Below are 24,877 nucleotides of genomic sequence, written 5' to 3'. Positions count from 1 at the left end.
GTGCTAAGTCATTGGGCCAAACGTCCACGAATTTAAGTTACTATATCTACCAAGTTCCCGTGTTCGGCGCACGGCGAATGGGAGATCAGATGTTTCTTCTGATGTTCATTTCACCACCGTTCGTCGAGATCCATCACAGTCACCAGTCCACCTCAATCAAACCATAGCACAGGAAACGAATAGGGAGTGGTTCTGTTTTAATTCGCAAGCATAACAGTCCTTGGAATCGTAAACATTTCGGAGCGATTCAGTGCCCAGCTACGGAAACGACTATCTGGGTATCGCGCTATTTTTGTTTCGAATCAGCATCAAATATTAATTTTCATCGACAGGTGGTTTGAACCTTGTACGTATATGTTTATTAACCTGGTCCGAGCATAAATAATGGTGCGAGGCGATGACCACTGGACGAAAGAAGGAAGCCATTAACGAGTGTTGTGGTTCGGGCGCTGAAACAACTAGCAAAACCAACAGTCATTAGTTAGACGGACGTCTTTTGAGATGATCCCAACACCAGCATAGGTACAAGGATAGCCAAACGCAAAGTGCGCGTGATTGATGCCATTTAGTTGAGCGTGGGAAGCAAAACATAAACACAAAAATGCCAGAGAGAGAAAATGCCAACTGTGTAATGTGATATGCTTGTAATGTGATTGTGATTTGTCGGCGAATATTCTGGAAATGTTCTGAACTTCTTTTTTGCCGCGTATAGCTAACATCAGCTCATTTAAAATCAACCACAATTATAATAAAAACACCTCGGCATTAAACCATTATCCCCATGAGATTGGGCGTAGTAAATACATGGCACAAGGATCCCTCACCCTGTCGACTCTGTCGAGGACAGCCTGGGTCGCGACTGGCCGATAGACAATCGCAAGTGTACCCGGAGCGACCTACCCCAGCTGTGAGGCGTCTGTGTACGCACGTGTGACTGTCACACAAACGATCACAGACAACCGGCGCTGCAGGATGGGAGCACATCTGATGACCGATTAGAGCGCCTCAGAGCGGCGACACGATGATTTATTGCTGATGTTATGTTTCGAGTGCACAGGTAGTGCGAGGTACACGAGACGATGCCAGATTGAAGAAGCATAATGGCAAAAAGATAGCTGGCTGTCCAATTTTGCCAGATCCTGGCCAGTAGAGAAATGCTGCAAACTATAGGCTATGTAAGCCCTGCAACGCCGCGTGTTGACCAAGAATCCCTTGGAAAGCCTCATTGCGGGAAACGACCAACTATAGTCGGGATGTAATGGCATGGAAATCGTTACTTCCACCACACTGAAATGCTAATTGACTTCCTCGACTCGCTCGCGCCGCCATCGCGGTCTCTCTCTCTCTCTCTCTCTCTCTCTCTCTCTCTCTCTCTCTCTCTCTCTCTCTCTCTCTCTCTCTCTCTCTCTCTCTCTCTCTCGCACAAACAAATACAACAGACGTAAATACAACTTCTATTCATAAATTGTTTTAGTTTTAGATAATAATCAATGAGGCGGAATGACTAAAACTTCTAAACTATAATCAATAGCCAGACAAGATTACGATGTAATAAAACACATGCCATCTGCATGGACTTCGCTCTTGACTTCCTACTGCACTCTGCGGCAGAGTGTTTGCATGTCGTCTGTCGGGACGGTAGAGTGCACGGCACACCACTTGCTGCCCGGTTCATGCCACTTCCATCAGTGGTAACCTTATACGGCCCTGCTCTGTTCTGTCGGCCAGAGTCGATCTGCTGACGTGACAGACGTATGACAATTACGGGATGTGCGTGGCGCGTAGTGTTCCGGGAATGAGTCGCATCCATCCGGCGTATTATGCGTCGAGTTTTTATCTGCAGATGCACACCCACGGTTGATGATATGATGCTGTCTGCAGATATCAGACGTATATGTATTATATGCAAACTCTAACGACAGTGCTTTATGATGTCGGAAATTCGAACGTTGAAATGTCTAGTGGGTAGATGTTCTGTTTCTTTTTAGCATGAATTGTCAAATTGGAAGTGATATACAGGGAAAAGGTTAGGTGTTTTCTTTGCATGGCCCAGGCAGCGTATTTCAATTTCCTCATCCTGTATTGCATTGCAATAACTGCACTGAAAGCGTTTAGTGGAGCCAGCTAGCCTGCGTTTCACAGTGCTGTTCATAGATGGCGCTATCATCAAGCGCCTGAAAGCATACTGTGCCGCATGGCCCGCCTCGAACTATATTCGTAATCTTAAATGCTAGCGCGCAGTGTGCGACTACTGAGATTAGGTTCATTAATCATTGGTATTCGGGATTATGTATAATAGCGTGGTAATCACACCTTAGTTTAATCTTATCTTAAGTGATCGTCCTGTATTATGGTTCTCTTCTTTAATCTCTGTAAGATCGACAATCGACATCTCATAGCATGCCTCCTACACTACGATAGGATATATCTATGGGCAATCGCTTCTTTCTGAAATTGGTTCTTGCATGTAAACAAGAATAATGCCAATTCCTCCTTCCGCTTCTGACTAATCCTGGCGCCTTCTATACCCCGGACAGTGTCTGTTGTTTTTTTCGCCCACTACTGCAGTGCTGAGACCTTTCCCTCGCGTCTGTTTCCGCCCACCAGCAGCATCCAACGACCCTTTCGACACCAACCCTCCCACCGACCCGACCGTGACCCACTGGCGACCACCGCCACTGACAGTGGGCCTGGCAGCGTCCCCTGAACAGACCGGGCCGCCTGCCTGCTAATGTGGCCAATAATAGCGACCGCGCCTCGCCTGAGGTGGCGTCATAACAGGCGCTGGCACCACCGTGCCAGAAATCGTGTTTTACACATGTTTTACCGGAGTGTTACAGTTATTACACGTTGAAAGCTTACGTGAATGAGAGGAGAGGCTACTTGAATTCCCTCATTTTCCCTGGTGATTTGTGTGTTGATAACGGTCTAAACTGTTACCTATTCATTTTCATGTGAATCTGTGAATTTTTAACTGTTTTGGGAGATTGGTTTGCCAATTTGTGTCATACGCCTATCCTTATGCCTCTCAGACCTTATGTATAGCCTGCATTTGCCATGCTCTAACGTGAATGCTATTTTTCGGCAGTGATGCTGTTGATGGGGGCAACACATGCAGACGGAGGTTGCAAGGGTAAGTGGCGGCTCGGAAGGCCAACTTTAAAGCTCGGGCATTGAAACGTTCGAACTACTCCACGCATGCCTCATTGCTTTACTTTGTATCACAAACAAATCGGCAGGCTTTGAATAAGCGATACACTACATGAAATGATCGAATTTCAATTGAGAAATATGATTCTTTTGAACCTGTATTGGACGTGCCAAGCTCAAATCGTGTGTGCTCAGAATTTCGAACAAACGCGAACAGCTTTTCAGTAAACACATAGAATTAAGCTAAACTTTGCATTCATAATTATCAATGCTTTGGAAATGCCAGCGTATCGCATCGTGATAAAGATACAGGACACGTAAAGTAAAATTCGCTGGTAGACTGGGATACCAATACGGTTCTACCACACACATATACATTATACGCGCTAATATTTGGCTTTTAGCGGACCTTGCTATCGCTTCCCTTTAACGAATGCAACAGCCAAAGCTGTGACGTCTTTGATACTTAGCATGTTATTTGCCTTACTTGCTTTAGCGCCTCACATTTGCATCTGCTTGAGCATTGCTCACACAATTTAGCAAACATTCCATGCCTTCAAGTCTAGATAAAATTCAACATTTTATTCGGCATTGATACACTCACCTCGTCAAGGTTATACACATACACAGAAAAACAGCATAATTATTTGATAGACGTCCTTTTTATAGGCAAATAATTTCACAGACCTTTCATGTGATGATTAGTTTGATATAAAAAAAAACAGGAAAACAAACTGCAGTCGATGCAATCTTATTGCAATGTTACAGGAGAGAATAACACGCAATTTTGAGACTGAAGAATATAGTTCGTTGCCTAAGTAATTAAGATGGTATCTGGTAACATAATAGTTTGATTAAAACTAACGAACACTTCGATTAAGTTTCTTAGCTACTATGTTTACGGAATAATCGTGTCACTGACTGAAACTAAACAATAATGCTCGTATGATGTGAAAAGATGTAAACGAGTCTTAAGCATAGATATCGTGCGATAATTAGATAAAATAAATAGAACAAAAACTTAGCTTTAATCTGCATTTCCTGAAGTGAATAGATCTAGCAAAGATTAGGAACATAGGCCTAGTTGTTTGTTTATCGTTGTGATGTCTCTGTGCTGATTTGTCATTGACTTCCCCGTGTCACGTGCTGTTTCCCTCACCACAAACCAATGAGCTCGCTCGCGCGGCGCCGGACGCTGACCGATCTGTTGCGTCTCCCTCACACCTCGGCCGTAAGTAACACGTGCCACGTGCTGCTGTCTCGTCGGGCTCTCCGCTTTCCTCTGACTCTGTCAGTATGTCTGTGTGTAGCTGCCACTGACGTATCACGCTGCACAAATGTACTATAGTCAAACTAAATGGTCATAGAAACGTGATGGGTAAATGTTATTCAGTAGAATGAAGACACTGTGCGGTTGTCAAAGTAGTGGGCTTTGGTGAACGTGATCAAAGCTAGCACGCCTATTTAATAACGATTTCTTAATTTGACATTTCAAAGCTTGAGTAAAAGGGCAAACTAATCGAACGCTTTTAGCAGCTTTTAGATATGACAGTGGCACACGTGTAGCTGATAGGGCTTCGTTGTCTGTGAGTCGGTGTTTTTATTTTCATCCTCGGGAATGCCTATATCGTGGTTCGTAAATGCTGTCAATTAACTACGGTCACATTGCACGTTTCTAAAATGTTTTAAATGTGAATGTCTCATGCGTCTCTTGCGAGCATAGTAAATAATAGTTTGTTAGAAACGAATCACCCTAAAACACCAAATTGAAACGCTTTTTATTGGATTCGGTGTGAATTCTTTGTTAAACGACACCTCGAGAAACACGCGGTAACCTGTCTGCTGGGGCACACAGACACACAGACAGAGGCGCGGTATTGACCGTGAGCTGTTATCGCCGGTTGCCAGGCTCACACGAGCCGTCGACAGCCAAACCCTCGCCGAAGTGTACCGCGCACGGCCAGAGGGCACGACACCGTCAATTCACAGGGCAGGGACGCGCGCGAAGATCGTAGATTCACAGCCGTAGCGCTTGACATCGAATAAGAGAAATGTGATAAATGTAACTGGCGAATAACCCAAATGCTGTCGGTTTAGTTTAAAGTCTCGAGGCTAGATTTTGTGCAGAGAGAACAAACTAAAGTGAGATAACTAATGTAGCAGAATGACTTTAAAACAAATTCATAACAATTAGGGTTTGTAAAATGTGCAGCGAATACCTGTAAAGTCTCGGGGCTAGATTTTGTGCAGAGAGAACAAACTTAAGTGAGATAACTAATGTAGCAGAATGACTTCAAAACAAATTCATAACAATTAGGGTTTGTAAAATGTGCAGCGAATACCTGCAACCATATGATATAGCTGGAACTGATTTTTCCGTTTGAATTAAAAAAGTGATACATTTTAAGTATTGATAATACTTAGCAACGTGCATGGCTTTGCTGTTACCAACGGTAAAAACTGTTATAAACGGTTAAAACATTGCATTATCTGTGTTTAATTTCTTTTGCAGTCTTAAGGTGTTTATTTTGGAGCTGGCGTAGTAGTGTGTTACCTGAGGATATAATATTGCCAAATATAATGTGTGAATCAGTATCCCTATTACTGATATCTCAGCGTCACAACCTTTGACATGTAAACGCAACTGAAGTTTAGGAGAAAAGGGGCATAGCTCTATCAACTTCAATTAACTTTTGGCATTACGAACGTAAGTGAAGTTTAGACTTTAGAAGCATTAAAGGTTCTTTGCATTTATGTGATTCCATCAGTACCTATAACTATTCATGTTAAATCGCAAGTAAAAATTGGAAAATAAAAAGCAAAGATGAACAATGGTCAACGCCAACGGGCGCCCTGATGCTATATAACATATTCTAGACTGGTTCAGCATGTTGTGAGTATTTTTGAAGCATTTTCTTGAACGCCATGCAAGGGACCTGGAATGAAGCACGAAAACGAACTCTGGCTGCTGACTTCTCGCACTGTACTTGAAATTTATCGTTCTGCATGGTATATGATATATCCAAGTGGTCGCAGATTGTTGATTTGATGACGCTGAAGATGAGCACTCCCCAAGCATGTCGAAATGTCTGTTCATCCGAATATGGTCTATCGTTGTATGAAGGTGTGCATATGACACTAAAGTAGGAGTGTTAATTTTCAAGACATCGTAGACCTTTATGGTCTCATTTCAACTGCTCCTCAAGCCCCCGACCAGGGTAAATCAACATAACAACGTTGATGTCTTGATCCTTTGAAATAGGTGACTCGAGGTTGAGTGTGAATCGCCTTAGGTGTAGTTTTCCTGATGGTCAATCGCATGTCCACATCGAATGCCTTTTTACTTGAAAGTTTGAAATTGATGTCCTATCAAACAATGCAATGTAAGCTTCAGATGACGCCTACAATATTTTCTCAGCTCATGCAAACAGGTCTATAAAACATTATACACCCTTTTTATGATTGGTTTTAGGCTGAAGGCCCCCAAAAGAACTGAATCATCAACTCGAAAGCTGACCTAGCGACGAGACGAGAGTCCTTCATCCATTCAGATTAAGCATCCCTGACAGCCTCATCATTTGCAGTAACGACCTCATCAACGGCGGCTCTGATGTGCCGATCAGAGCTCTACTTTGATCGCCACTAATACCGTGGTCAGCCAACCACGGCCTCCGAAATTGGCCGCAAGTTTCCCTGGTCACCGCAATATTCCCGTCTTCAAGATGGCTGACGCAGCCGTCACCAGATCCGGGATGTCGCATGCCATTGGACGCCCGTCTTAGCAGCTGACCAATCAGCGATGGACGTGTACAATGACCGGCCTTGACCTCTGTCTGCAGATGAAGTGCTGCATTGCTATTCGTGCAATAGCATCGACGACAGTCGGTGCATGAGCCCGTTCAACTACACTGACCGGCCACCGACAGCGCCATGCAAGGGCTGGTGCGTCAAAATCGTCGAAAATATCGACACAGGTCAGTATGCCTATTTAGGAAAATAAGAATAGGGTCCATGAAGAATAGTCAATAGCCAGCATCATAGGCATTGAATGAGCAGTAACATTGACACTATATTTATATAATGCTATAGGTAAAAGTTTCGTGATCTCAGGGCGGGCACATGTTTATTTTTTATAGACGGTTAACTATCAGCCATATAATTAGGTGCAGCAGATATCAACGCCAGTATCTAAATGCTTATGATATATGATAGAAATAGAAAACAGCTAGCAATCCTCTGCACTGTAGTTCCATGCAGACCGACGCAAGAGGAAAAGAACACTCTGAGGCAATATATAATTACCGCCCGACATTCCATCATCTGATAGCCCAAATATCGATCTGCCGGGCAGAGTGATGGCGCCACTGTTGGTCTGCATGCGGCATGAGCCCCGCCAGTGCAGGTCCCTGTGCCCCCGCCCCCGGGTCTCAGGCCCTGTGTATACCTATATAACCTTGCAGTGCGCCGCTCCTGGAGCGCGCGCAGTCCGCCCTAACTCTCTGGTGCGCTTCAGTCGGCATGTGCGGTAGCCGATGTGTAGACCTGAGTCATGCATCCCCAGTGCCAAACAGTACCGAACTGTGTCTCTAGAGACACCATGACATGTCTTGCTGCGTGAACGCTGAGCCCACGCTCCCCCGGGACTGTCTTACCGTTTCGGGTGCGTCGAGTTTTATTCTCTCAGTTCCCGGACGAAATGCAATAAGCTGTAAAGTGACGGGGCGCTCCTCAGGAAAGAAATGTGGTGCTTTGGCTAAGTTATGAGACTGTCTTCGTCTGAATCTATTCTATTTACGAGCGAGCGGAGAGTACCGCGCCGCAGTCTGAGTTTATTTGCAAAGTATTCGATCGCAGAAAGCACCCATGAGACAGATTACCATCAAATCGGTCGATCACATTTCATCAGCTTTTGATTTCAAGATTGCCGGCTGTGCATCATTGTACTAATTTTTAGTGCTTTAAAAAAACAACCAAAATATGTAAAGGAACTTATCTTATGCAAATTTTTTACTCAATTTATAGCGTTAGAAATTAAATCATTTGCTTTCATGGAAAGGTCGATGTTAATGTAAGTCAAATCGATAAGGTTGTCTCCTTCACGACCGAAAACGCTATTAATAATAAAACAATCAATTTATGCAGGAGTTTAGGAGCACTGCCCAGAATTCTCATTTCCAAATTAAATGTAAATGTATTCTGCCGGTGAGTGGCGCGGCGCCATCAGACGGTCCCGGGGAGCGACGGGCTCGGCGTCTCTGATCTGTATGCCTGAGGGCAGCCGCAGGCATCCAGTGCGAATGAATGCCGCCTGTACTTTCAGAGTATGAAAAGGTCGTCCGGACGTGTACGGATAGGATGCACATCAATCCGTTCATAGTGGGCAACGTGTGTATGGAAGAAAGCAGCGGACACGGATCACTGTGCTTCTGCAAAAAGAACCGATGTAACAAATCCGCGACCGTCCGCCTTTCCACCTCCCTCCTGCTGGCCGCTGGTCTGACCCGGCTGCTCGTTACGTAGTGGGCCGGCGCCGGCTGACGGGGCGTCCTGTGGACGGCGGCCCGCCAGAGGCCCCGCTCGCCACTAGGCCCAGCGTTGGCGCCCGCAGGCCGGCACAGCCCCTGTATAGCTGTGGTGTAGCCACGTAGCCAACTCAGCTACGTGTCAACTGATGCTGTGAAGCATTCAATTGAGTGAGCTGTACATAGACATTATTAATATCCCTGTCCAAGGTAGCATTATGCTAGCCTGGATGGTTTTTGATACACAAAGATACTGTTGCGACTTCTTCGAGTCCTATTCGCGCCGTCTTAAGGCGTTGATGTTTTCTCAGTCCAATTTACTAGTTAGGATTTGTCCGCGAGGGCGTCAGCGGCCATGACACCTGTGCGCACCGTCCTGTGCCCGACGGTGGGCCAGTTTTCACCATCACACCTCACTCGGTGTCAGCTCTCTCTTCTGCCGGCTTTCTGTCTCTATCCAGTGTGAGGCAAGCTTTTTATGTGGGCTGCTCGGACGCCAGCTTCTCCCAGTCCTGGGTCCCGTTCTTCCCGTCCTAACGTTCTGCGGTGGCACTACGCACGCCGATGCGAAGCATCTGGCTCGCCAGTCCTTTCATGTCAGTCACGCTGGAAAAGTGACGCTCTGAAGTGCCGTGAACGCGAGGCGTTCGGGCCACCGCCTTCCACCACTGAGGCCGGGCCAGGATGCCCCCAGGCATCGCCCGCGGTTCCGTCCCAGGCTGCCCCAGCTCGGCCTGGCGGCAGACACAACCAATGGGGCACTGCGTGATCGCGTGCTGGAAAATGGCAACAGTGTGGAGATGACTTTCAGAACTCTTTTCTTGAACCCACCGTTAAAGTGGTCCAATAGCTAGTCGTACTGGAATGGAATGATGCACAGCACCATTCCTAATGTTTTCTTCAAAATATGTTGTCAAATAGTTCTGAGGGGACGTTCAAGGAAAGTCATATTTACAGTTATTGCCATACAGCACGTCTAACGCTTAGAGCCACTGAACTAAACGCAAACTTGTATTTCTGGCACTAAACCGGATCTTGCCCGAGATCGGCATTGTGCAGAGCTTCAGCACGGCATTTCAATGTGCAAATGGAAGAGTCGGAACGCGCGCGCTTTCCGTGGCCTTTCGGACTCCCTCCTTGGCGCACTGTGTGGTCCATGTTAGGCTGCTGCTCAGGTCTTTCTCTGCGCGCGGAGCCTGTTGGGTGCTGTGGGGTGCGGTCTGCGCTCGGTTCGGCCGGCCCCGCCGGGTTGTGGCCGCCGCCAGCCGAGCTGGTGCCGCCTGGAAGGGGCGCGCGCGGCGGCCCGGCCGGGCCCGGTCGCGCCGGTCCTCCTTCAAAGGCTGAGGGTCGGCGCGCGCGGACCCAACAGCGGCTCTGGCTCGCTGCTTTTCGTGCATCCGATGCCCACTAGTGTACTGGCGTTGAAGTGAATCACACAGGGCTTACCGAGGGGCGTTCGCCGGTGGCTGAGCTCGTGCTGAGCCGCCGGCGGACCTCCCGCCGCCTGGTGACCTGAAACTGTGTAGCGCTCGTCTGTCACTTTCTCTCTATCTATCTGCTCTATACTACTCCGTCTCTGTTGTAACTCGCTTTCTGTCTGTGTACTTGGTTCTGTTTCTCCGGAGGGCTTGTGTCTAGAGCGAACCGTCCTACCCTGCATGAGCCCTGTAATCACCCGCCACACGCTCTACTGAGCGAGCTGCAGCGTTTCGCTTATCTGTCTCTCTTCTCTAGCTCGTCTCTTTCTCTAGCTCTCTTCCTGCGTAGCAATTCTTCCTACGTCTGGCATTGTAAGAGCATGCGTATTTCACCCTGGGTTGGCGATGTAACCGATTGAGAGAACATGTTTGTACGTATTCTGATCGTTTTCGTATATCGTTCGTTACGTCCTGTTTCCCTTAGGCTACTTGTTCCCCGTTATGAAACGTCTTGAACCTGTTAGCGCCTTTCATTCCATATGAATGCTTGTTGTTAGGAAAGTGAATATGACTGAAACTGATTCTAAATTGACACGGATCAATTTTAATGACATAAACATCGGCTGTCGACCGTTCGGAACATTAAATTATACGCTCGACAATATGGCCAGAGAATTAGCAACATGAGGAAAGCTACTGAAAAAGAATATCTTTACACGAAAATGATAGGTTAACGAATATGAAAGGTTTATTTTGTAAGAAAGGTATTCGAAAACAACTAATCCGGATCATTGGCAACGTTGGAAAAATGTTCAGAAATTTCCGGAAACGTAACACCTTTTTAAAACAAACACCAATCATAAATCTTCATTAATATTTGTTCCATTCAAAATCGTTCGGCCGATGTGGATGAGCGAAACACAGGCGTGCGCAACGCTCATGCCCTGAATTATCTACCGTCTATAATGGACAATCGCGTTATAGTCTTTATCCTCCTCACTGTAGACGTAACATTTTACAATTCAGTCTCATATGCCTTCCTATATGATAGACACTTGCCACTGATGTCATGGCGATCATTGTGGCTATCTTTTATTGTCGAGTAATGTCCTTCCACCAGGGCTATAGCAGGTTAGCTTCCTCATGCATTATATTTACCTGTTAATGTATTTTATCGCGTCTGCAGTATCGGGCTAGGGCTTGTTGCCACTGGCTGATCCTGCTCGCCTGACCGCCTTTTTCTGAAGCGGCCTCTGTCTCACTGTTCCTCACCAGCCGAAATAAGTTGAGCTCATTTTGTTTTGCGACGGCCCATCGTGGTGCCTATATCGCGGCGTTCTGTTCATCTGATTTTACAGGGGCGTAGTTTCACAACGATATTGGGGAGATTTCGTTTTGGGAAAGGAAACTTATCGTTTAGCTTTATTGAATATAGTTATTACTGATAGTAGACACACATATTCCCATCTGTCATTAAACCATTTCCCATAGAGCGGAGGCACCCCAAAATCGGGTGTTGAAGCCACACCCCTGTCGCCGGTTTGGGGAGGTGCCGTCACTGTTCTGCGCTGCGCTGCCTGGCTGTCCAGCTGCGCTGCCGCCTTGGTTGCCAGCTTGTGCACCGACACGCTCAGCAGCCGAGTCTCACTCGCGTACATTTAGGTGTCGAGTCGGGGCACTCCCGGGCCCGGCCAGTATCTTGTTCAGCTCGCGTGATATACTGTAATTTTGTAAGCCTTGATGTGATAATGCGTATATCATCGTTGGCTTGTGACAAAAGGTGAAAGTTAGGGAGTGGCTCAAGGTGCAATATAAGTCGACTGCTTATGACCTGAATGCCTGTTGTGTTTACGTTGTGAATATGCGCCACCCGGCACCTCTTTACCGGCAGGAGGCTCAACAAACATCGATAGTTTCGTCCAAGGAGGGTGGGAGCCACAGGCTTTGAGCATAAATCAGAGGGTATTACCTTACACAAACAGCTTTATTACCTTTCAAACAGCTAGAATCTCAAAATTTGTCTTTGTTGTTGGGAATATAGAGATAATAAAATATTTCCAAACTGCTAACCATTTTGGCCAGTATAGCGTTTATGGATAGCAATGAATTAACTGACAGATGATGTACTGGTGAACACCTTTTCTTTTAATGCACATAAAGGCTAACTATCCTCAAAAATAATCTGCAAGTGATCTAAAATGGTTTTCAACCATCAATAAGATATAGGAAAGTCGAAGATAATTCACTTTCTTTCATCATAGCACAGCGTACTAAAATGCCTTCTTACGGCACTCTTATTCACATTGCTATTGCTAAGCTTAAGATCCGCTAAAGCATGTCCATCGTGAAGCTTCATAATTGCACAGCGGAACGCAACATGCACTTTTGATCGGACAAAGAGAAGCTTATCCCCATCCCTGCTAATGGCTTAATGACGCGCTAATTAGAGCACGTTTTTGTTTGCGATCTAATACACTCGCGACGAAGCGTCTTTTCGTCCTCACTTTGGCTGAGATCAAAAGCTCTTGGCAAATATCCATTTGGCTGAAGCGGTCGCCCATCCCTCTGAGGAGCCACCGACGCATCCCCGTGGGAGGTCGTGGGTGGGGAGGGGGAGGGGGCGTCTCGGATACCGTCCTGGGCTTCTGACACCGCCTGTAGAGATGGCAATCATGGGTAGCGGGGTGGGAGAAGTGACTCTGTCCAGCAGGAACAACAAGGTCCCACATTCTACGAGAAACCGGTGCAGCCCCGGGGCTAGAGGGACCGCGCCTGGAGACTTCAAGGAGATCGGGTCTCCGAGGGACCGGTCCGGTCTCTGGTCCGGGACCGCGGGCTCGGCTCGAGTCTCGGTCCCCGGACCACGGACAGAGCAGACTCCGATCGAAGGCTCCACTCGAGACCAGCTATCATTGGAACAGCTCCAGCCTTCTGAACCATCGGAAGTCCACTGAGGACTCAGGTCTGGAACAGCATTGACATGCTTTGCATAAAGAAGGTGCTATCGTGATGTTTGTCTGTGTACCGTTAACATGTGATTGTCGTATTGTGTACTGTCATTCGTGCTAATGTATAGTGATTCATAGAATCGATCGCCGGATGCTTAAAAAATCAGAAAAATTGTAAACTGTGTCTCGTTCGAAGAATTTAATCGTACAGATTATAAGCGCCGATATTTTTTCTTTCGATACTAATGCAATTTATTACGGTTTTCCTACTCATCAAGAAAGTGACCATGGAAATCATCGTATAGTGTCATTTTGAGAAGTTATCTTTCACATCATTTACTCTCCTAACCGTTTGCCTCGCAGAAAAGTCTACATTCACTCTCCAAGTTCGGGCGATGGCAGTCGTCCATCGGTTCGGAGCCATAACGACAGAGAGAGGACTGGAGTGAGTGGGAGAGAGCAGCTTGTCGGCGCTCTCTCCTCTCCACCGGAGCTGCATCTGACGTGACCAACCGACCGCCACGCCCACTCACAAGACCACGCCCACTCCAATCGGCCAGCGCTGGCGGCGGTCTCCCGTCCGCTCCTGCTCTCGTCTCTATGCCGCGCGTCGGGCTCTCTCCTACGGCAGTCGCTCAACGCCTGATGGAGTGGGTGAGCGTCTGCCGCGTGGGGAGGGGAGGGGGGGGGGGCTTGGATGTGGGCCAAGAAGTCGTGTAGTCCACACTGCCCGCCGTCTGGCTAGTGAAGGCCATGTGATGGGCAGATGAGCTACTTTCTGGGTATTCCATGGAAGCAGAAGGAGCATGGGCTGGTAACAGGAGGGTGGATTTGAAGGAGCAAGTAGCGAATATCAACAATGAAAGTATTATTAGATTCTGAATTACCTATCTACCTTTGATTTTCTTTCTCTAGTCCTCGATAGTTTTGAGTATAAAATTATTCTATTGCAACTTTTAAGTCACGATGCTAAATTCGCTCATACTCTGAAACAGATTCTAGAAAAAAAAACTATATGCGAATTTATTACGAGCGAGCGAGCGCAGCGAGCGAGCGAGTTCATACTGAATTAAGGGAAAATCCTGAGTATAAGCGGCCGGCCGGCCGTGGGGACGCTCTTCAAAAGCTAATATCTTAGGAACGGGACATCCGATTGACAAGCGGTCTTCTTTACTGAATGCCACTTGGACGTAAAAGTTCTGTGGTGTGATGGCCACCATGCGTTCTTGCCAACCACCGCACGTGGCGCGTGGTAAAGTTGGACATTTTTTAAGAACCCCCAAAATTGCAACCTCAATAACGGCACAACGGTTGGGCCGATTGAATTGAAACTCGGTACACAGTTAGGTCTCCATCAGATAATTCATCTGCATGTGTTAAGGTTGGGGTGCTACAGCACGTGCGCACGTGCAGGGGGCGCTCCCAGCTCTCGAGAACGGCTGGGCCGATTGCGCTCAAATTTGGTACACGGCTGGGGACCAGTTAGTAGGGTGCCGTGCAAAAGTCAGTTTGGACCCCGCTTGCACGTGCGCACGTGCAGAATGCCGCTTCCAGATCTCAGGAACGGTTGGGCCGATTGCGTTCAAATTTGGCACACCGCTAGCGACCGGTTAGAAGGGTGCTTTGCACAAGCCCGTTGGAAGTACCCTCTCGCCCTTGCGCACGTGCAGGGCTCACTATCTCGCTCGCTCGTTCTTCGCCCAAAAGGCGTTTTACTGGTATTATTGAATTGGCAACGAAATCAAGGCAACACATTGCACACAGTGCACAAATATTAATGAATGTTTCGAACACAAAACTGCCTTGCTCGCATATTTATATACACGGTTTATACGGTGTCTAACTTATTTACATGCAACAATATACTCGTAGTCTTTATTTGAGATAGGAAAAACGTGTTACTGTTGCGATACTGCACATACCTCTTGTCGAATACATGAGAGACGAAAATTGGCAGCGCTGAACACACTAATCGGTCATTGATCGTGTGTGGGCAGCCTGCTTGTGAATTCGGCACTGGCCAGTGGCCACGGCTCGCCTGTCATTGCCGATCGGTGCGCATTATTGCGCAACGCCGCCCATTATCCCGTGTTCGCCTGTAGGCCGTGCGGCACAGCATAGCTTCAGGCGTCCACTACTAGCGCCATCTAGGGATACGGATGTAAACTAATACGATTGATGGGATGGCAAGCGCCGTGGCTCCAATTTTCGTCGCTTTTTATCTTGAAAGTCAAACGAAATGTTTAGCTCAGTCTTGCATGAGATTGAAAAAAACTCTGAAAACATTGTTTCATTGTTCATTGTCATACCTATAATAAATAATCAGCCAGTTTAGTCCTATGATGCCTGCATCTGATCACGTTCTCGTTTTCGCAGGATTTCTTCGGTCGAGCAGTCGGCAGAGCTGATCAGGCTTGGCAGTATCCCGTCGCTGGCTGCAGGGAGAAGGAACCTCACCTACGACGCCTTCTGCTGAAGACATCGGTCGTCTCTTCAGAAACCGTCCACATCAGAGGAGGCAGCTGCTTCAGCGATGACATCAATGAATCACAGAGCGAGCAGACGTGGCACTGATGTCAGGTGCTGAGCTCTGTCATCTTTCTTGACGTTTAAAGACATTCAATCTCATTTCAAGCGGCTCGACCAGCGGAGCGTTTTGCAACTGGAGGACTGAAATCGTGGTATAAGTGTATCAGTATTACGTTATAAAATACACGTTTCGGTGTTCACAAAGAACGATGCAATGCAGTGCAAGTCCGTTGTTAGAAAGATGGAATTAGCTACAAGATATGGTAAAAGATGATATAAATTCATGGTACTGGCTTCAAAGTTTGTGAAACTAAGAAACCGTTTAATGCGGTATATGGATCATATTTTGCATTAGCAAGTTAATGTTTCATTACCGTGTATAATTTTGGGTCAAAACTTTGTTACCACCGATAGGTTACAGTTGTGTCTAGGCTGCAGATTCGTAGGCTGACGTATTTGCCCGGGACCGTGCGAATGTCCTTTGGTGATGTGGTGCCCAAAGATCTGCTAGCCGGCAAACGAATAATTCACACCACCCCGTACCAAGCTGCCAATATGAACAGTAGTTCTGCTCTTATTGACTGCGTGGGAGCTGCCGCATAAGTTGGATTTGCTTATTTTTTTCGTGCTGGACTTGTTGACTCCTTTTCGCAGTGACTTTTCAGTAAAAATAACTAATGTATGACGGTGCATTGCATCTGTAGTCTGTAGTTGTACATGGTACTTAAATTGCATTTCGTGAAGGACATGGCAGCTCTAAGTCTATGCACCCGTGGCTCTAGCTAAGGATCAATGTCGGGGCCATGGCTCAATGCTTTCCATCCACCGCCATAGGCCTGATGTTAAAACGGGTCTTCAAGGGGTCCACACGCTTCCCTGAAGGCCAGTGAATGTGAGCTAGCTCGCAGCGTTATTCCTTGTTTTAAGGTGTCCACACACATCCATACTACCGTATTTGACTATGGATAGCTATTACCAAAAGCAAAACTTCGATAGCAGCTGTACTTAAAATACCTACCGATATCTTACGGTCTCCAACCGAGCTTCAAACTGACAGTTTAACTTACACTCTTTGACAACTTAAACACAACTTTCAATGCTGAAGTATCAGTGGGCGCCCCATCGCTCGGGTCACCTGCCCTACCGCTAGTCATGACCCGCCCAGTAACCCACAAGCGTGTCGAGTGTCGACTGTGAGTGAGGATCGACTGTGAGTGAGTGTCAACTGTGACACCCAGTGAGGGTCGAATGTGCCGCGATTGAGCGCATCTCGGCGTGACACCAACACGGTACTAGTCTAGACAATTCGTCAGTATATTGACTGTTATCGGCTGAAGTGTAACTTGTCCAGCTTGATACCAAATACACAATTAACGAACCGTCTTTTGTGTGTCTTTTGTGGTAGGGTGCATTATGCAGTATGCACTGTCGAATATTCACAATCAGGTACACCTTGAGCTTACAGATCAGGCGAGGTACCTACATACATCATATACTGCTAGATCTGATACGTCATATAGGTATTGCCAGATCGGGTACATCATGTGCTGACATCGGGTGCAACATGCGCTGACATCGGGTATACTATGCACATTGCACAAGGGTTAGGTCAGTGCTGGTGCCGCCCCCACTGCGCTGACACTGCTGCCATAGAACATAGGGTAGACGGCTCTGTAGAGTGTAGATGTCGCTGCGTGGCCGGGACCTGTGCTGTGTATTTATAGCGGGCCAAGGACGGCAGCCCATATAGGTGTGGAAACCACTGAAAATCACATCTATAAAACGCACTTTTCCTTCTTAGCAAAGTGAACTACAAAAACAAATAACATTTTAGTAGTGCACAAGTCATGAACTAAAAAAATCTGCTACCGACAACGAAAAATTGTTATCAGATTTAGAATAGGCGGCATCAAGGGCAGCATCGATCTATTCAGAAGTGCACACTCGCATAATGAATTAATTTTGGCTGTCGACCATAGAAAGTTGACGTGGAATTTGGGGAGCTCACTTTAAAATTTGACCTCAGGTCAGACCTTAATGACATGACCGAAAACGGCTGAGGTCATGTTACATATCAGTCGATCGGTAGGTAGGAGGGTAGGGCTGAACGGTGAACACATCCACAGTGTTTGTTTTCAATTTCATCGCTTTGGCGCGTCTTCATCAATATATTTGTCCATGAAACTGCTGGCGACCCTTCGTGACCTACCATGACCTTGAAGTGACACTAGCTGGCCATCAAGTGCACCGGACCACACCCATTGCATAATGGTAGAAATGTTACGCTTCTGAAAGTAGGTATTGAACGTTTTTGCATAGGCGGATCCAGAACGGATGTCTCAGACGCTGTGGGAGGGGGAGGAGGAGTAACTTTCTAAAAAAGAAAACTCCTCGTATTTAGATAACTCAGGCACTGCTGTGCAGTTTAAAGGAAACATTTCCTTATAAGTTATTTAGTTTTCTATCTTTTCTAGAAAAAAACGACAACTTTATTGGGTTTCGGGCGTTGGGCGAGGGGGCTTTTGTCCCAAATGCCTGCAAACTTAACTTCGTTATAGTCCATTTTTTTTTTTCAAAAGGCGCACGGCCCGAAAATCGATTTTAGAATTGTCACGTGCAAAGTGATGGTTTTTACAGAAATCAACGAACACCGGCTTGGCACGTTTCGAAATCACTGGCCGGCTCGGCCAGCTCGGTCGGCTGGTCTCTGACTTGCGATAGTTTGGAAAAAAGTATAGACATTCGACTCATAATGAGGAACTGTGAATCGAAAATGCTTCCACACGGGGTCTAGCCATAGGCACTAAACAAATGATTAAACTGTTGACGTGGATGACCTGTTTGCAGACCTACAAAAGTAACACACGGATTGACATTTTGTTTTAGATTTATTTCTGTTGAGTACAAAAAGAAACATGAGCCAGCATATCTGCCGATCTATTAAAATGCTGATCGATCGATTTCTGCACTGGGAAGAAGTCAGGTATGCGCCAACTAAATCTGGAAAGACTTATAAAAAGACGACTGAAGTTTGTAGGTAGCATGCGAGAACACAATGTAAGACAACAATACGGAACGTCACCAGCTTCAGCAAATAATGACATGTTTTCCATGAGCTTGCCGCTCAGAATTCCGGCCCCCGACAGATTCTGTCTTGAATGTTTAATTAGTTGCCGCTTGCTATTTCTCAAGTGATGGGCTGGCTGTGGAACAGGGTTGTGCTCGACTCAAAAAAAATTTGCCGACTCGACTCATCATTTAACTTCATAAAGCCCTGACTCAACTCTGACTCAAACAAGGAGCTGATTTTTTCCCTTGACTCGACTCATGACTCAAGCGGCTCAATGAAAATATGAGTTGACTCAAACTTGACTCAAATTTTTTATTGAGTCAAGTGTGTTGACTCAAAATTGACTCAGATAAAAAAGTTGTTGAGCGGGGGGGGGGGGGGGGAATCAGGCAGCAGGGCCAGGCCTAAGTTGTTATGCGGGGGAGAATGAAAAGCTTATATATTGTTTCTAGAAAGATGAGTCAGCTGACTCGTGTTCCTAAATGTTTTTGACTCAACTCAATGTCAAAAGTTATTTTACTGACTCAACTCTGACTCAACTCAACACCTTAATATTTTTGTCTGACTCAACTCTGACTCAACTCAACAGCTCAACATTTTATACGACTCGACTCAAACCTGACTCATCTGAGTCAGAGTTGAGTCAAATCCCTGACTCGACTCATGAGTCAAGCACAACCCTGCTGTGGAATCAAGGTTAATACAGGAGTGACGTTAAATTTGCATGCAAAATCAACAGAATGGCTCAATTCTATGAATTTACTAACATTCTGCAATGTGACACGATTTAAAAGCTAAATAGAACAACTTGCTCCGTGGCACTGTGTTTATCTTTCAAAAATCAAGGCCTCAAAAATGGCCGAGAAATTCATCTCAGCTTGCGTTATTTTCTAGCGTCTCGCACGTGCCAACTCCAAAATAATACTTCGGGCCATGAGCCTTTTGAAAAAAATGGACTATAGTGCGGTTTTGACTTGTGTTCAAAACAGAAGGCATTTTCACTTTTCTTCGTTGCATTTAAATGTCACACCATGACTTTGAACTGTCTCAGGTCAACCAGTCTCAAGTGACCTCGGAGGTCAGCTCAAATACCTACCCAAAGTTAAAGGCCTGTTTAATTTTTTATTTTTACGAGACCACTTCGCTTAACATAGTCGCAGACCGCCGTTTTGGCAGCATCGTAGGTATTTGTCATTTAAAAAAAATTGTCCGAATCATTTGAATAGGATTCACAAGGACAGTACCCCGCTAAGCAGAGCTTGTTGCGTTGACCCTGCACTCGGCCTCCGAAGGCGCAACTCCTGATCTATGGTAGAATTTGGAGCCCGAAGTTTAACGTAGGACCAACTGAGCTAGCGGGACCGGCAAAATACTAAGTCATTGTCATACTAAGACACTTCGAATAATCGAATCTCTGTTTGCGAAAGATCAACAAAGAGTGTTGACCTCAAGTCAAAGTCAGGATACAAAACTGGTCAAAGGAGGTCATAATCCACATCATTCGATTCAGCAAGTCCTTCTGAATGCAATGAATCAGAGTACAACACCTGCTAGCGTTAGTGAGACGCCATCTGTGTCGTCAATCTCAAAGATGATTTTTTTTTTATTTTGAAGAGGGAATTCTCCCCATACCTCCCAATTTAACAACCAAAATCCTATCATACTTCATGATATCACATGCTAGTACAGCGATTAGATAATTTACTTGCCTTGTTTCCTATCTCTTATACTCTGCTACCAAATTAGACAAGATAGACTAGACCATATTTTTATTATTTTCAAATTTCAAAATGACAAAATATGAAAAGAAACAAGCCAAATCAACAAAATATTATGTTGCAACGATAAAATTCCTGTAAATTTTGGTAAAAGACGCAATTTGTATGTTTCACAAATCTTGCCGGCAAAAACGCCAAGAAACTTGACTCATTTTCCTTCTTGGCTCTTCAATTTTCGTTTGGTAGCCTGCCATCTTCTTTTCAGCCTGCGGCCTTCTTGTCGCTGCCTCCTCTTCAAGCCGGTGAGTTGCTGGGTTAGGAGGCTCCGAAAGTTGTCATATTATGCATATTGGAGTATCTTTGGCTTAAATTTTTAATTAAATGACTATTCAGTGTACTTCTATCCCTTCTTTTCCTTTAACATTGTGATAATGTGTGAATTTAAGCTGATTTTCTATCGTCTCCGTTTGTGGCGCACATCGTGGCCGGCGTGTTAATTTTTATGTGGTCCTCTATCACATGATTTATTTCAGGAATGGATAAATTTATGATACATTAGCCTTAATTATAAGTAGGATACTGGAGGAACGCCTAACATTAAATATGAAGCATTCCCTTCTTTGACTTTGTATGAATGATTGGGTCCCTCACTTTTCACCGTGTTTTGTAGTGGAGTTGGGCTAAAACTTGAATTGCTGCATTGCTTCATACCTCCTTTTGTTTCCATTTAACTCTGGGCTACATCAGCTTGAACACTTCTCTTATGTTCAAGAGATCAGGAGACTGAAGATCATTTTAATGTTACGACTTACGAGATTTGCTGTTTAAGTTAAAATAATCTCTTGTGTCTTTTAAGTTTGTTTCAATGCTTTGCTAAGTACAAAATTAGAATTGAGAATGCAAAATGCAGAAGTTTCAGATGTAAACTAGTCAGTTTTATTAGGCTACACTCAGTAATACCATCTACGATTTCAATCAGTGCCTTATGGTTTAAGGGGAACCATTTAGTATGAATGTTTTTTACCATGTTAATCTGATTTGCTGATAGTCATCGCATAGAATATTTAAGGATGTTAAATCCCATCAAAATTATTTTAAGTTTTATGGCCTATTGCTGAATATGGTGGTCAATGTGGTCCAGTTCAGTACAACACATGGAATAATTAAAAGCTGAAAAATATTTAACATATAAGTACACCAGAGGTACATTTTCAGTTCAGTTGGCCAACCCCAACAGCTGAAAAATCCTTAGTAAAAAAGTCCTTGATTCTTTAGAAGTTAATCAGCTAAGATATTGAATAGAATATTAATGGATAAAATATTTTGAACTAGCTCATTGAGTTCAGTTTGATGCATCTTTGAAAACCTTTGTGGTTCTCCATTCAGTATAGTTATTCAGTCATGCTTATATTAGTTCTATTTGTCACAAGAACATTCTGATGACATAGCTATGTATTTCTGAAGAAGGATCTACAAGTATGAGTCATTTTGGATACACTGGATCACTTTTTCACTACTGAGCCTAATCAATACACCAATCAACCCAGATATTGGCTAAGATCTTTTTTTTAAAGCAGATAATTGTCATGTAACTCAGTGCTGGCTCCTATGGTAAAACAATATTGTCAGATTTTGCTAGGGGGGGGGGGGGGATTTTAATTCCCAACAATTCATCAAATGATGGCTGAAAGCATTGAAGCTAGTTAAACTTTTAAACATCTTGTCTGAAAAATCATGTGAAATCAAATGAAACTCCTGGATTCCTCAAACATTTGTATGCCATAAAATGTTAAATGCATCAGAAATTGTCAAGAAAAAGGTTTGAGAAAATGATTTTTTTTTTGACAAGTTATTTGGTTTACCTCCCTATTTAATTACTTTTTATCCTTTACCCATCAATGAGAGTTTATTCAATTGGTGTTGATAATATCATCTGATCTTGGTCAAAATTTGAGCCAAGAAAAGGTTTCTTGAAAGTAAAATCTTATTCACAGAGCGAGTTTGATGCCTCCACGTACTAGGTATATTATTTTGGAAAAAATAAGGTTGCCGGCATTCAGCAATGTGGTCCTTGAAACCTAGATGATAAAGATGAAATGAAATGATAAAGCCTCTTGTGCTACTGCTGGGCATTATGAGAGGGGGAGTTTTTACCAGGGCTGCGGAGTCGATGGATTTTCGGCGACTCCGACTCCGACTCCGGCTTTCAAAAACCAGCTCCGACTCCGACTCCGACTCCGGGCAGAATTGTCGACTCCGACCGACTCCAACTCCCGACTCCGACTCCGCAGACCTAGCAGGGCTGCGGAGTCGACAGATTTTCGGTGACTCCGACTCCGACTCCGGCTCGGGTTTCTAAAATCGACTCCGACTCCGACTCCGACTCCGGTCACAACTGTCGACTCCGACCGACTTCGACTCCGACTCCGACTTCGACTCCGACTCCGACTCCGACTCCGCAGCCCTGGTTTTTACCTTCCCATATTACCTCTGACATTCTCTGTTTTGTGGAACTTTTGATCTTTTAAATATTTGAGACTGGCAAAGGGATTTGCCCAAGCAGAGATGTAATTCAATTTGTATGTCTCTTGGCTTTCATTTGGCTTTAAATTTCTCCTTAATGAGATCAACAAGTTTTTTTTTATCTTATGTGCTCTCACATTTCTGCCACCAGGAATCAGATTTATTAGTTCCCCGTGCCTAACAGGCACGGATCATTTTCTGCTGACACTTGGGTGCAGATACCATCAATGACATAATGCCATATGTGACCATTTTTTTTTCTACTTTTTCCCAGGTTTCACGGTGTAGCCGCAGACCACCCAAAACACACCAAACATGTACGCCGCCTCCCGCTTCGTTCTCCCCGCGACCCGGGCCACCGTAAGTTCAGTGATTCTGATTTTCCGGTGGGGCCATTGCGAGCCAGTGAGTCAATGACAATTTGGACTCTCATTTAACAACATGAACATGAACAAAATGCTGTTAAATCAATTTCAGAGCAGTTGTGTAGGTTTGCTAGGATGGAAGGCAGACATTTAATCACTGCTGGCAGCCAAAACTCACTTAGTACGATGCTATCTCCTTTTGTTCAGAGTGTTAATGGATCGATTGATCTAAACAGTGGATCAAACTGACTTCATAGATCGATAAGTATCGTGTGCCGATCAGGAATGTGACCCATTTTTGGATGCTGTGTTTCAGGTGCTGCGGCCTCTGAGCTCTGCGGCGTGGGCGCCCGTCAGCAGCCCCGTGACCGCGGCGCCGGCCGCCAGCCAGGCCGTGGTGCCCTACCGGTCCATCCAGACCTCGGCAGTCTCGCGCGACATCGACTCTGCGGCCAAGTTCATCGGCGCCGGCGCGGCCACCGTCGGCTCGGCCGGCTCCGGAGCCGGAATCGGCTCCGTGTTCGGCTCCCTCATCATCGGCTACGCGCGCAACCCGTCCCTGAAGCAGCAGCTCTTCTCGTACGCCATCCTGGGATTCGCCCTGTCCGAGGCCATGGGTCTGTTCTGTTTGATGATGGCGTTCCTGCTGCTGTTCGCGTTCTAAGCGACCTCGGCTGAGAGGAGAGGAGACGGGGAGGGGAGCCGGCCGGTCGCGGCGCCGGATCGGGGCCGCCGGCCGGGCGTGCCCCGAGCCCGACGCGCGGCTAGCGCCGAGAGACTGAACGGGGTCGTGTAGGGCCACCGCCTGGCTGGGTGTCGGATACATGTGATTTGAAGCGTGTTTTGAGCGACCAGGTGAGCCGCACCGAAGGGGTGTCCGCCGCGAAATGTGTGAGTGGGTGTCAACCGGCTAGATATACAAATATACACTTCTACACGACCAGACCTTGCGTTTAGGGCTCGAACCAATAAACTATCGTTTCTGAAGCTTCTGATGAATAGAACAGAATATTTAGCGAGTGTCGACGCCAAGTGAGGCGCTAGCCCCTGCCCCCCAACCCGAGGCTAAATTTGGTTCGGGTACGTGGTTACAGGTGACGGGAGACAGTCGGAGCTTGCCAAAAACCTATTCGTGAAGAGTGAATTCCTCTGGGCAGGATCCGACTTAGTTCTGAGTCGAGTTGACTTCTTGCGTGTTTATGACGTGGCCTTTTCACTTTTACCAGTACGCCAATGGGATTATAAGCCGACCTGTCTGTGCATCCGCTTCGCTAGGCAAGCCGGCTGGGTTTCACATTTGGCCATCTAGTACGGCTGCTTTTTTCGTGCATTATCTTTCCATGGTTACCTATATGATAACTAAAAAGTTTTAACTGGAAAGCTCGGCGGTAGGGAGAGGCAGTTCACTGACAGATCCAGGGGGAGCATCAGGGCAAATGCCTCCCCCTTCCCCCCGCGGTGCCCGAAGTCGACGAAAAACTACGGGTTTTCGAGAATAACACGAAAACTGAACTTTTCTCAGGAACTTTGTTTCAAACTAGAGGTCATTCATTAGAGTTCAGTGGTTCAGTACTGACTATACCGTGGATCCATCCGAATTTGTCTTTTGGTTCAGGTCATTTAGGTGTGTCGTT

General features: G+C 45.8%; 2 protein-coding genes across 4 annotated transcripts in view; both read left to right on the top strand.

Moving 5' to 3' along the window:
* LOC122388711 (protein quiver-like) overlaps positions 1-16,950 on the top strand; it is a 35,917-nt gene extending 18,967 nt beyond the window's left edge. For 2 of the 3 annotated variants that reach the window (XM_043380067.1, XM_043380068.1), the window contains 3 exons: positions 3,089-3,133; positions 6,990-7,124; positions 8,471-11,926. In XM_043380067.1, coding sequence (XP_043236002.1) covers positions 3,089-3,133; positions 6,990-7,124; positions 8,471-8,670 — 380 coding nt within the window. In that variant the 3' untranslated portion in view covers positions 8,671-11,926. Of the gene's footprint in view, positions 1-3,088; positions 3,134-6,989; positions 7,125-8,470; positions 13,053-13,401; positions 13,693-15,414 lie in introns of those variants that run through there. The other variant, XR_006257858.1, reaches the window with a different exon arrangement.
* A 3,624-nt stretch (positions 16,951-20,574) lies between these two features.
* LOC122388712 (ATP synthase lipid-binding protein, mitochondrial-like) lies at positions 20,575-24,188 on the top strand. Its single transcript, XM_043380069.1, has 3 exons — positions 20,575-20,657; positions 23,153-23,238; positions 23,560-24,188. The coding sequence occupies exons 2-3, from the start codon at positions 23,194-23,196 to the stop codon at positions 23,905-23,907; spliced, it is 393 nt and encodes a 130-aa protein (XP_043236004.1). The 5' UTR covers positions 20,575-20,657; positions 23,153-23,193; the 3' UTR covers positions 23,908-24,188.
* Positions 24,189-24,877: the final 689 nt, after the last annotated feature.

Source organism: Amphibalanus amphitrite, unplaced genomic scaffold (genome assembly GCF_019059575.1).
Source record: "Amphibalanus amphitrite isolate SeventyFive unplaced genomic scaffold, NRLGWU_Aamphi_draft 000333F_arrow, whole genome shotgun sequence".
NCBI lineage: Eukaryota > Metazoa > Arthropoda > Thecostraca > Balanomorpha > Balanidae > Amphibalanus > Amphibalanus amphitrite.
This window is presented reverse-complemented; position numbering and strand designations above follow the sequence as displayed.

Bases quoted from the DNA above. Each gene is read 5' to 3' on its own strand.
- LOC122388712 (XM_043380069.1), top strand. From the start codon at position 23,194: ATGTACGCCGCCTCCCGCTTCGTTCTCCCCGCGACCCGGGCCACC. The intron at 23,239-23,559 runs GTAAGTTCAGTG...GCTGTGTTTCAG, and splicing joins TCCCCGCGACCCGGGCCACC to GTGCTGCGGCCTCTGAGCTC.